We start from the raw sequence: 11,938 nt of genomic DNA on the forward strand, positions 1-11,938 counted from the left end.
TCATAGTATATTATATTATAGAATGCTATATTATAGTATATCATTTGATCGGTTTAAATGTTTGCTTGTCTGCAGCGTTGCACATAACAGCAGCGTATTTTAATAAGCAAGAAAATCCTCAAAATAACCAAAAGACTTCCAGCTAATTTCATGGTGTTTTGAAAATATGACTTTCTACTCAAGAATGGTCATCAACGATGCTTTCTAAAGGCTGTTGTGTGTTTTCTCACATTTCAGGTTACATATAAAATCATCACATTAACGCTTTGAACAATGAGACAATAAACAGACTATCTTTAGAAGAGATTTAATAACTCTGTAATTACAGGGTAGAAATTCCAGAGTACAATTACCTATTTATACAACTGATAAATCATAAAATGTCATTCTTTTAAAAATACAAAAATAAGTCACTGGACACACGTACCATACAAAATGCAATAAATAGTGATAAAAAATAACACCAAACACATGCACAGTCTGTTGGAGAGTTAGAAAATGTAACCGTGGTGGGCACTTTCTCCCTTGTGCGTTACATTGCGAGGCTTCAGGAAACTGTATGACTCTCCTTTTTCTCCGTGTGTCATCAGAGGGTTTCTCACTCTCACTGATGCATCATGCTACTAGTACAGCTGCTATCTGGTTTCTGGTGAGTGAGCCTCTTCAGCTGCAGTGCTCCCGTGTCATGTTGTCCGCAGACTGGCCTACAATGTCCTTTTTCTGCAAGATACCACAATACAAACCAAGGAGATGGACTGTGCTGCTTGCAGAAGGAATGGTTTGTCATTACCCAATACAATGGTAATACTTAAGCAATTTACTTAATCTCTAGAAACCACGCAAAACATAATTTATGGTGGCAATGTGTTACGTATTTTTTTGCACGTTACTGCAAATTGTGTAAAGGAACACTTTGGTATTTTTTTCAACCTGGACCCTAATTGACCCATGTTTTTGTCACAACTCTAGACTATGTTTCTTTGAATTGGTTCAGTATTGAGCAAGAATGCTGGCTTGTCCACTAGCTGCTTGTTTAGGCCACGGACAAGCTCAGATTTTGTATTAAAAGTGTCAACAACATAATAGAAAGGATCCCGTTTACCTTTCTGCTGATTTCACCTCTTATTTTATTTTATCATAGGACTTTCTGCCTGACAAACAGTTGTTGTCAGAGATTGTTTAATTGGAGTACAGTCAGTGTAGCTTAGAGTTTTCTTAAGGACCTTCAATGTTGTGGCTGGTTATTTAGCTGATTTTGTCAAGATGGATGCAAGACTTCTGAAAGAGAGTTCTCCCGGGGTTCACAGCCAGGATCCAGCAAAGAAAACATTGTATTTGTCTATTTCTGTGACACTTAAAATAACCACATGAGCCTGTAATTGATGAAAAACAAGCATGTTTTAGTTGACATAAACTGAAGGTGTGTAATTGCCCAATAGGATTACATAGCAGCCTGTCTAGTGGGTCAATACTGGACCAATTAAGAAAATGGGTGTCACTTAGACACAAAAACATGGGGCAATAAGGTACAAGTGGACAAATATCCCGTAGGTTTCCCAGTGGAGCTTTCGTGTAAACAAACAAAAACTATCTTTCGGTGTGAACAGAAATGTACCGTGTGCCTAAAATGTTGCCGGACTTCAAATCTATTTTTTCTCCGGGATGTTTGAGGTCATTGGTTCATGTTACTGTTCTATAAAAAAATCAACAGACCTTTAAATTGCTTCAGAAAGGTGATCAGTCACAGTGGTTTGGAGTCATTATTTACAGATGCAGTTGATGCACCTGTAACTAACCCTAACTCTGTTTAGTTCCAACTCGATGAACTGTAGTGAGAACCACACGGTCACTACACTACCTGTGTGCTACAGCAGACAGGCTGTTCTCCTCCTCTCTTCGCGCTCCTTTACTTGGAGGAGTCGCTGCTTTGCTTCTCGTCGCCGTCGTTGCTGCTTTGCTTCTCGTCGCCGGGTAGCGCATTAGAGCTTTCATACTCCGGATCCACCTGCTCCTCTTTGATTGATATCCTCTTTGCATCCTCTGCAGAACACAACAACCAAGAGTTAGTTCGTCGTATAAATATGTAAACAAACGCATAAATATGTCTGTGAAAATGACTGCTTTTGTTTCAATGTGGAGCTAATTTTGCCATATTTTAGCTATATTCATATAATATAAACGTGTCATTTATGTAAGACGTAAACAAGTGTCAAATAAATGTAGTAAAAATAATAATATTTCCCTCTGAGATGCATTGGTGTAGGAGTAGTAGAAAATGGAAACACTCATTGTATAGTAAATGATACTTAATGAATTAGAATACTGTATTTATCACGGGGCAAATACGGTTTTGTGACCTTTGCTCCGTTTAAGAAAAATAGAAAAAATATATCTAAAAAAATAAACATCTTTTTAAATAAAAGAAAATGAATAAGAAAAAAAACGTTAAAATTAAGTCAAATTTAAATATGTTTTTAAACACAATGAGTTAAAGTAAAATTGTGCACATTGAACTATAATAATACCAACTAATATCATTTAATATAAAGCAAACTGTCCTACTTATTTGACTTATTTTGTCTTTGATTCTTTATTATTGCATGCCTTTCATTCCTGCTATGCCTCTTTTTGCTGTAACACTGTACATTTCCCCGCTGTAGGACTAATACAGTACTTCTGATTGTGTTTACCTTTGGCTAGCTGCAGATCGAACAGGTACTCCGTCTCCTCCACCTCGCGCTTCGGGATCAGACCCTTCATCTCGTCCCGCAGCTCCTTCAGCTTGATGTAGAAATGAACCTTATCCTGCGCACGGGGGAACTGTGCACAGCGAGGGCTGGACGAGGGCATCAGGTAGCACACCTGGGGGAAGGGAATATGCTGTGAGGATTGCTGTTTGTGTTGTTAGTTATATATACATTTTTTGTAATATATTTTGTATTGACATTTGGCAGCAAACAATTACACAGTGTTTTTTTCAAGACATAGTAATTGTACATCTTAAAAGGTAGGGTAGGTAAGTTTGAGAAACCGGCTCGAGATCGCTAGAATTTGAAAATACACAACCGGAGAAAATCTGCCACTTACTTACAGAGCCCCTCCTCCAACACACACGAACGCGCACATGACCAATGAGGGCACGAGATAAGTTTGTGCACAGATGGAAGGCTGACAGGCAGGTAGGCCATCCAGTTATTTTAGCCGGGCCGGCTAAAATGATTGGTCGTACTTTTTACAGTATTACGGCTTCCACAGATGACATTGTTTTATGGATTTTGTGTCAAAGCACTTAAGATATTCATTGCTATCGGGATGTTAAGAGCATTCCATGGAATATAACATAATTGTCTGTCCGAAATGCCTTTTACTTTTTTTACACAAAGATAAAATAAAAACAGTAAAAAGTACGAACAAACCGAACATTAGGGAGTGATCAGGACTTCACAGTAAAATCATACGTTTGTCAAAATAAAATCTGGCCTATGAGGAAATCAGTCCACTTTCTCCATCGTGACGCAAATAGTTCCAGTTTGTGATTGACAGATGATGTTATCCTCTCCATTTTTTAAATGTCCATTGTAATATCCATCCATGCGTTTAAAGTTGGGCTATCTGGAGATAACCACTTCCTTGTAAGAGCTTTTTTACTCGCCACCAGCAACAGATTTAATAAATATTTGTCTTTTTTAGTCCATTCTCGAGGTATGAGTCCAAAAAACAAAGTCTTACTCTCCATGGGCACATGACATTTGAAAATATCTTGTAAGGCATTGTTGAGTGTATTTTAATCCAGATTCGGTTTCAACTTACTGTTTCAGTTTCTGGGATTTTGTAAGGCTGTAGACCGAAGTCGAGTTTCTTTGCCTTCACACCAAACGTTTCTTTGCAGAAGATTTCATAAATACCTGCCAAAATGAATACAAGTCAAAACACTGTTAAACTCAGCCAATGGCTTTATTATGAGCCATCTAAACACTTAGTCTCAAATGTTTTAATGAGTGTACCTTTTCCATTGAAAGCAGCTATTAATGGTCTGTATTTCTGCAGCTTGTCGAGTAACTGTCGACCTCCTTCACGAATCTCCTTACTGAAACAAAAAAACATAAAAATATAGTTTTTGTTTCTTTAAAAGGGACACAGGATTAGTTTACAAGGCTTTTTACACATTCCTTATTGGAGACGAACTTAAGGCCCTGACAAACCAAACTGACACCAAAGAACACGTCCAGACGGACCCGATTGTTGTGTCGCCTCACGTCTCCTGCGTCTTGGCCAAAAAGTCGCACTGGAACACACCGCAAAGACTTCAGCCGACGGCCAAGTAGCACGTACATGCGCATGCGTGAGGGGCAATACCTTAGCAGCAGGCGTCGGTAGTGTGTATTCGTCATTCAAAAGAGGCAACCGGAAGACAGACTGCGTGATACATACAAACAACAAATAGTGTCCGTTCCATTTTCACTCTCATCCATCACAGACTGTTTCACATAACGACTTATAATCGAAAACATGTTTAGTGCGGTAATGGAAAATGAAAAATAATAGCCGTCTGTGTGTTCCTTCTTCACTTCCGTTTCGCTTCTCATGCACTGATTCGCTAAGCTGAACAGCCAATCAGAGTGATTTATATTGCCGACAGCCTTTTGCCGACAGTCTCCCGACTCAACATGTTGAATCGGGAGCGGAAGGTGTCGGCACGGCCGAAAAGACACGACGGTGCTGGACACACCAATCTGAGTAGGGCGACAGGACGCTCATCGACGGCCAGACATCTATCGACGGCCGAAATCGGCCCGGTGTGTCCGGGCCTTTAGACTTAAAGGGGACCTATCATGCAAAATGCACTTTTTGTCTTTTATACATAGATATGTGTCCCCGGTGTGTCGGGGAACTCACGCAGCGTCAGAAAATAAAACCCTCTCTCTTTTCCTCCGTACCAAAATCTCTAAAAACGGGGCTACAACGGAGCTGATCCAGATTTGTATATATCTGAGACCCATAATACTGTATATGCCTAAAGTAACATAATCGGAGACCTTTAAGTCTAGTAAAAAAGCTATAAGTACTTATTGTATTTTCTGAAAGCGAAACTGTATTTCCATTGAGTTTAATTATTTGTATTGACCTGGAGAGGTCCTTGCTGCCGGGTGTGGTCCTCTCCACCATGTTGGTGAAGCCGATGCTGTATGTCTCCGGCAGGCTCTGGTCGTGCATGAAGTTGAGCTGCTCGTCAGTCAGACCAGAGAGAAACAGACATTTCCCTGGAGAGGAAAGAAGGAGATTTTAAAATGTCATGACTCATAAGGCAAATGGCTTTCGAGACACACATTTTGCACATGACTTTAGAAAAAGTGTGATAAAAATTATTCTCTGGGAATTTGAAAATCAGTGATCATCCCTGATTTCAGTACCCTCTAAACATTTTTTATCTGACATGGCAAAATGCTTTATTGATGCATTTGAAAAAAGTTATATTAACTGTTAAATGTTGATATTCCGGTTAAATTACCCAATTAAACAATTTTAACGGCTCTACACAAAACAAAAAGAACACAATTATATCAAATGTAATTGCAATGAACCATAATGCTTTGTGTATATCTGTATGTTTGGGGATCTGTACTGAACAAACAAACAGGGCAGAAGCTAATCAGTAAATAATTGAAGGAAATTGAATGTCAACATACAGAAATGGTTTCCTGGGTTTGGGTAATGGCGTCCTTTGTACGCCGACAGCAGTCCCGGGTTAATTCCAATCTGAGGAGAAACATGAAGGTGTTACCATGGCAACAGACAGAGAAAATGTACCGTTGTTTTGTGTCTGAAACCTTTTTTCTACATCTGGCGCCACTTAATCACTCACTCACTCTAACAAACAAACAAATACATTGCTATTGGGAATGATCTCCCTATCTCCAGTTAATAACTCACTATCAAGATGTCCAGGTTGTAGGTGATGACGTCCGGCAGGGTTTTGGTCATCACCTCCTCCACTGACATGCCGTTGAAGCGGTTCAGAGCCCGTTTGGCTTTTTTCGCTGCCTCGATCTCGTTCTCCTCCTCGGTCGTCTTTCCATCTTCTGTCTGCTGCTTCGGAGGCCGGCCGCGCTTCTTCTTCACCGGCGTCGCCACTGAAACAGAGTGTGACATTTATTAAGCAGCAGCGGCTGTAAAGACACTGCTACAGTTAATGAGTCTACTGAAACATTAGTTCAACAATTTCCTTTGGGATAAATAACGTCCTATCTTATCTTATCTAATCTGTTTAATTGTGTTGCACTGTTGGAGGAGCTTGTGACCTAAGATTGTCATTGTCATAACTACACTGTAGCTATGCACACATGACAATAGAATCTTGAATCCATCTCATAATCGTCTTATGTCTTTCTGTACTTTTTAGGCGATAGTAGACCAAAATTAGCATTACCAAAATGTGGCTGTTGAAATTCAGATATGAGTCCAAGACTATACCAACATGTCTGGAATGGTCTGCATTTTTATCGTTTTATCGTTATCGCCGTTTGAAGCTGAGCGTTCATTTGATTCACTTGTACTTTCAGTTTGCCTTTGTTTGACACAATCACTTAAAGGTCCCCTATTATACTGTCTTTCATCAATATATCACAGGTCTCAGATATATACCAACATGTCTCTGAAGTGTTTGGCTCCAAACACCAAACAGATCATTGCAGCATCCCATAATCCCCTCTGTTTCAGCCCTGTTTCAAAAGGGCTGATTCTCTGTCTGTTACTTTAGATGAAAATAAGGAGCCCCTCCCCAAGCCCCTCTGATGCGGCTTTCACACCAGCGCTTTTCCCTTTCTAGCTCCTAGCGAGAGCTTTTCTGGTTCAGCTCCGGTTTCCCTTTTCAGCTCCCGCTCTGTTCACACCGCCCAGAGCTGCCGCTGCTGCGTCATGACGTCACAGTTTACGTCGCTGATTTTCTCCCACAACAACAACGGGCCGGGGACTGCGTTGCTTTTAATCATACGAAGCCAGATTAAATTAAATAACGACTTCTCCAACCTTATACTTTTCTCCAGAGTGCCGTGGTTCATTGTTTATTAATGTGTTTCAGCGGCATTTACCGACCGCTGCAGTGCTGGCTGCACTTCAACGGGAGTGTATTCTCCCGTTAGCTCCGGGTTAGCTCACACGGCTCTAAAGTATTCACTGTCTGACTGTCACACAAGCAGCTGATACATATCCCCAGTTCCCCTTAAGTGAATGTGTGTCAGTCTGAATTGACGCTGTTTGGCATCACCACGCTGTTATGAAAGTTTCTCTGGTATAACATGGGTGATGTTAGCATAGCAACCGAAGCTAAACTGACTACTTGCTAAGCCGTTTTCTACAGGCACATTTTACCGGCGTATTTTTCATTATGATTCTACTTGTGATAGTCGGACATGACAACCTGTGCAGCCCATGTATTGATTCCATCCGATAGCTGCTATAATAACAAACAAAACGTCTGCCTGCTCTCCACAATGATCAATAACAGCGAACGGATGGTCAAAGTAAGGTTTCCTGCACGCCTCGACGTAAGCGACGCCGCGTCATAGCTCCGAAGCTCTTGCCTCTGGACCGACAATTTTTTGGAGCTGGAAGTGAACCGCATTCCGGAGCTATGACGCGCCGCCGCTGCGGTGTGAACAGGAAAAACCGGCGCTTTTCCAGCTCCAGCTCCGAGCAGGAGCTGGAAAAGCGCCGGTGTGAAAGGGGCATGAGAGATATTTGGTTGAAAAGAACACAATGGTGCTCTAGTACCCCTTTCACACCAACGGTGTTTCAGGGCCAGTTCGGTGCTGGTGCTTGAAAAGCACCGGGTTTTCCTGTTCACACCGCAGCGGAGCAGCGTCATAGCTCCGGAATCCGGTTCGTTTCGAGCACCAAAAAGTTGTCCGTCTAGAAGCAAGAACCGCATACGTCACGCTTACGTCGGAGGGGGGCGAGATTAACCTGAGCTAACACTTAAGGCGAGTACGGCAAATAAAAGTTGTAACAAGCAGTAGTGCTGAGCAAAGTGACTAGAACGCAACCACACACTTGTTAAAAAAAACACACTTTATAAAGTCAGGCAACACTAACCAGGCTTCGTGTGATTCTGTTTATTTGTACCTTACTTTGACCATCCGTTCGCTGTTATTGATCATTGTGGAGAGCAGGCAGACGTTTTGTTTGTTATTATAGCAGCTATCGGATGGAATCAATACATGGGCTGCACAGGTTGTCATGTCCGACTATCACAAGTAGAATCATAATGAAAAATACGTCGGTAAAAAGTGCCTGTAGAAAACTGCTTAGCAAGTAGTCAGTTTAGCTTCGGTTGCTATGCTAACATCACCCATGTTATACCAGAGAAACTTTCATAACAGCGTTGTGATGCCAAACAGCGTCAATTCAGACTGACACCAAACAGCGTCAATTCAGACTGACACACATTCACTTAAGGGGAACTGGGGATATGTATCAGCTGCTTGTGTGACAGTCAGACAGTGAATACTTTAGAGCCGTGTGAGCTAACCCGGAGCTAACGGGAGAATACACTCGTGGAAGAGCAGCCGGCCAGCACTGCAGCGGTCGGTAAATGCCGCTGAAACACATTAATAAACAATGAACCACGGCACTCTGGAGAAAAGTATAAGGTTGGAGAAGTCGTTATTTAATTTAATCTGGCTTCGTATGATTAAAAGCAACGCAGTCCCCGGCCCGTTGTTGTTGTGAGGTGAGCTCCGGCGTTGGGGAGAAACTCAGCGACGTAAACTGTGACGTCATGACGCAGCAGCGGCAGCACCAGTCGGGCTCTGAGCGGTGTGAAAAGAGCCGGCGCCAAACCGAAGAACCGGTTCTGAACCAGAAAAGCTCTAGCACGGAGCTTGAACCGGAGTTGCGTTGGTGTGAAAGGGGCAGGAGGAGATTCAGGTGATAAGGTGGAGTGGGTTACCTTGGTTGGTGATTGGCTAATGGTTACACAAGCCAAAAAATCGTTATGACATCATAAAGTGGCCAAAATCTGATCAGCTCATTTTCAGACAGGTTTTTATATAAATGGATCAGTAGAAAAAGAGAGAGAATCTTTTTTCCTGAAACTTTCAGAGTCTCTTTACACAGAGGGGACACATGTTGATGTAGAAGAGACATGAAAAAGTGGATTTTGCACAATATGTGACCTTTAAATGTGTGTGTGTTGGAGAATACCTTTGTAACCCCTCCCTACCTTGAGGTGGAGCAGCAGGCTGAGGTTGGAGCTGCACGCTGGGCTCCTGCTGCTGCTGCTGGGCTGTGTGTTGGTGCTGAGGGGGGTGCATGTGTCCAGGGTGCTGCTGCTGCTGCTGCTGCTGCTCCCTGAGGTTGGGCTGGTAGGTCAGCTCATGGTACTGATTCTGGGCCGGGGGGTTGTAGTTCTGGTAGAAAGGTTCCTGGTGAACAGGAGGATCCCGGTGGACGGACAGCTCCGCCATGACGGGCTCATCTCTGGGACCCTCTGTGTAGAAGCCCATGTTGTTATAGGGCATCACATACTGAGCCTCAGGGTGCTGCTGACTGGACTGGTACCTGGAAGAGAGAGGAGGCGTGAGAGAGGAAGAAGAAGGACGGTTAAAGAAAGAAGGAGGTGAGAAAAATAGGACCGGACACAGCAAGAAGGGACAGAGTGTTACTGGTGTTCGATGGCGTGCGGGAAGGAAAAGTAGGTGAGACAAACTTACAAGACACAATACTTACAAACAATCATGCTCGGATAACCACTTGTTTGTATTCTCTGCATTTCATTCACCGTAGAGTGTGTTAATCAAGCTCTAAATGTAATGATTTATGTGGTTTATTGGTTGATTTTGAGAAGGCAAGACACAAGATAAAAACTCATTGTCAAGATGATCCTGGCCTATTATCGAAACACGCGATACATCTTCCCAATGATCTTCAAAATATACTTTGAACTCTTAATATGGCACTATCAAATCACCTGACTTTACATTGTCCGAATAAACAAAATATCATGCATTACCTATCATTTTTTTTTTATCACTTTTAGTAAACATTCTTTTGAGTAAATGAAAACTAACAATCTTAAAAAACGGTAGTCAGAAATCATGAAAAGGCTACATTTTGCGAGTCTTTTCTTTCTTAAATTATCATTTCTGTATTTTTTTTAATCAAGATCTTTGTCTCACTTCTCTAGCGTGATAGTGATGAATGCTATTTCAAGTAACTCATCTGGGAGTATTTTCAGAATTATGCCGATATTGAAAACTCGTAATTTTGTCAGCTGTTTCAAGGATTCATTTTGAAGTAATTTATCATTCTTCAGATTATATAAAACAATTTTATCCAGTGAATTGCACTACAACAATTGCCATGTGTTTTGTTTTCATTAACTGACTAAATGTCAAGGTAATCTGACCCAAACCTGATATGATACATACCTGAATTATTACTCAGGGTTATATTGATTGAGTGTATTAGTCACGTTTTTGTTTAACACATTGTATTACACAGTTGTTAATATGTTTAATAATTCAACTGTCACTTCCTACAAGCCCACATATAAAGTACAAAGGTATGCATGATGTCGTCTGGTTCAAAATGCAGTTTATTTGTCTTCATCTCATGCATGAAAATGAAGAAACATGTCATTATTATCCTTAATAATGACACTGTCACTTGCTACAAGCCCACATGTAAAGTATACAGGTATGCATGATCAACATGCAGTGTATTTCTCTGAATCTCATGCATGCAAATGAGGAAACATGAGAAGTTTTCCATGACCTGCTGCCACCTCCACAACAACTCACCACTGCTGAAAATAATCCGTAGGAACCGTCAGTGATGTATACTGGTTTTCTTCCATCTTAACAGTTGACTTATTTCAACAAATGTACATTCATTCTGCTGCAAGGGCATCAATACACACTGGACATGTGGATTGTTTGAAGAGTATTGTTGTTATTGTAGCACATACGGTTCATTTCTGCACAAAGGAGACGGATGGACGGCTAACACAGGAAGAAGGAATCTGTGGCTAACAGGGAAGCTAACAACATTACGGAGTCCTACAGCTGCGGAAAAACAGGAACTAGCCTCTATGTTAATGAAAAATAAACGTTTAGGAGGAATCTAACATACCTGTTATACATTTTGTTCTTTAGTTTTCAAATAGGGAGACGGGGGGCTGGGAATCCTCCCAAAACAAAGACCATTTAAACTTCAACATTTCCTGTAGCCCAGAGGGAGGCGACGCTCAGCGCCACCTGTCGGCCAGGAGGGGAACTGCAGGGGCAAATACAAATAAATAAATAAAAAACATTATTTACGTCTATGTTATTACCAAATGTTTGAATTTAAATATAGATGTATCTATTAACTTTATATTCACTCAATCATTTTAATTATGTACAATTTTGGGGTACCTTAGTTTTGCTTAAATCCATTTTATGCTACTACATTTTAGAAGCTAGTATTGTACTTTTTATTCACCTACATTACTTATTTGCAGATTCAGATTATCATTTAGAATACTCGCTGTAATGATAACAATAATCTTCTATTAATAAACTATTTTGCAGTCATTTTTTGAACAGAAATTGGGAGAAAATGCGGTTCATAACCTATTGAATATGTAGATGTCATGCCTCTCTATTATAATAATAATAATAATAATAATAATAATAATAATATTATGCCACTGAACATCCTTAATTTTCGGGTTTTAAACTGACAACATATAGAAAAGAACATTTATGTATCAATAATTATAATCTAGTTATATCATATATTTTTGTATTATCCGAAAAAAGGGTCAGTTTGCAAAATGTGTACTTGTACATTTTTATGTTTTCCACTTCAGTACCGCTAGGAAATTGTGAACGGGGGGTTGGGTGTAGTGATTTGTCCGACCGGCCCACTTCGGTACCGGCCCATCGGGATTCGTCCC

The 11,938-nt window shown here is 40.9% G+C and overlaps 1 protein-coding gene across 2 annotated transcripts; it reads right to left on the reverse strand.

The window, feature by feature from the left end:
• Positions 1 to 1,379: 1,379 nt before the first annotated feature.
• tdg.2 (thymine DNA glycosylase, tandem duplicate 2) lies at positions 1,380 to 11,245 on the reverse strand. Of its 2 annotated transcripts, none has more exons than XM_034149260.1 (9): positions 10,800 to 11,245; positions 9,221 to 9,558; positions 5,932 to 6,131; positions 5,688 to 5,757; positions 5,126 to 5,261; positions 4,005 to 4,087; positions 3,811 to 3,905; positions 2,691 to 2,862; positions 1,380 to 2,040 (listed from the first exon to the last, which is right to left on the reverse strand). In XM_034149260.1, the coding sequence occupies exons 1-9, from the start codon at positions 10,853 to 10,855 to the stop codon at positions 1,907 to 1,909; spliced, it is 1,284 nt and encodes a 427-aa protein (XP_034005151.1). In that variant the 5' UTR covers positions 10,856 to 11,245; the 3' UTR covers positions 1,380 to 1,906. The 2 variants fall into 2 exon arrangements, with proteins under 2 accessions (XP_034005151.1, XP_034005152.1); XM_034149261.1 differs by having other exon boundaries at positions 11,131 to 11,238.
• Positions 11,246 to 11,938: the final 693 nt, after the last annotated feature.

This window comes from Trematomus bernacchii, unplaced genomic scaffold (genome assembly GCF_902827165.1).
Source record: "Trematomus bernacchii unplaced genomic scaffold, fTreBer1.1, whole genome shotgun sequence".
NCBI classification, from domain to species: domain Eukaryota; kingdom Metazoa; phylum Chordata; class Actinopteri; order Perciformes; family Nototheniidae; genus Trematomus; species Trematomus bernacchii.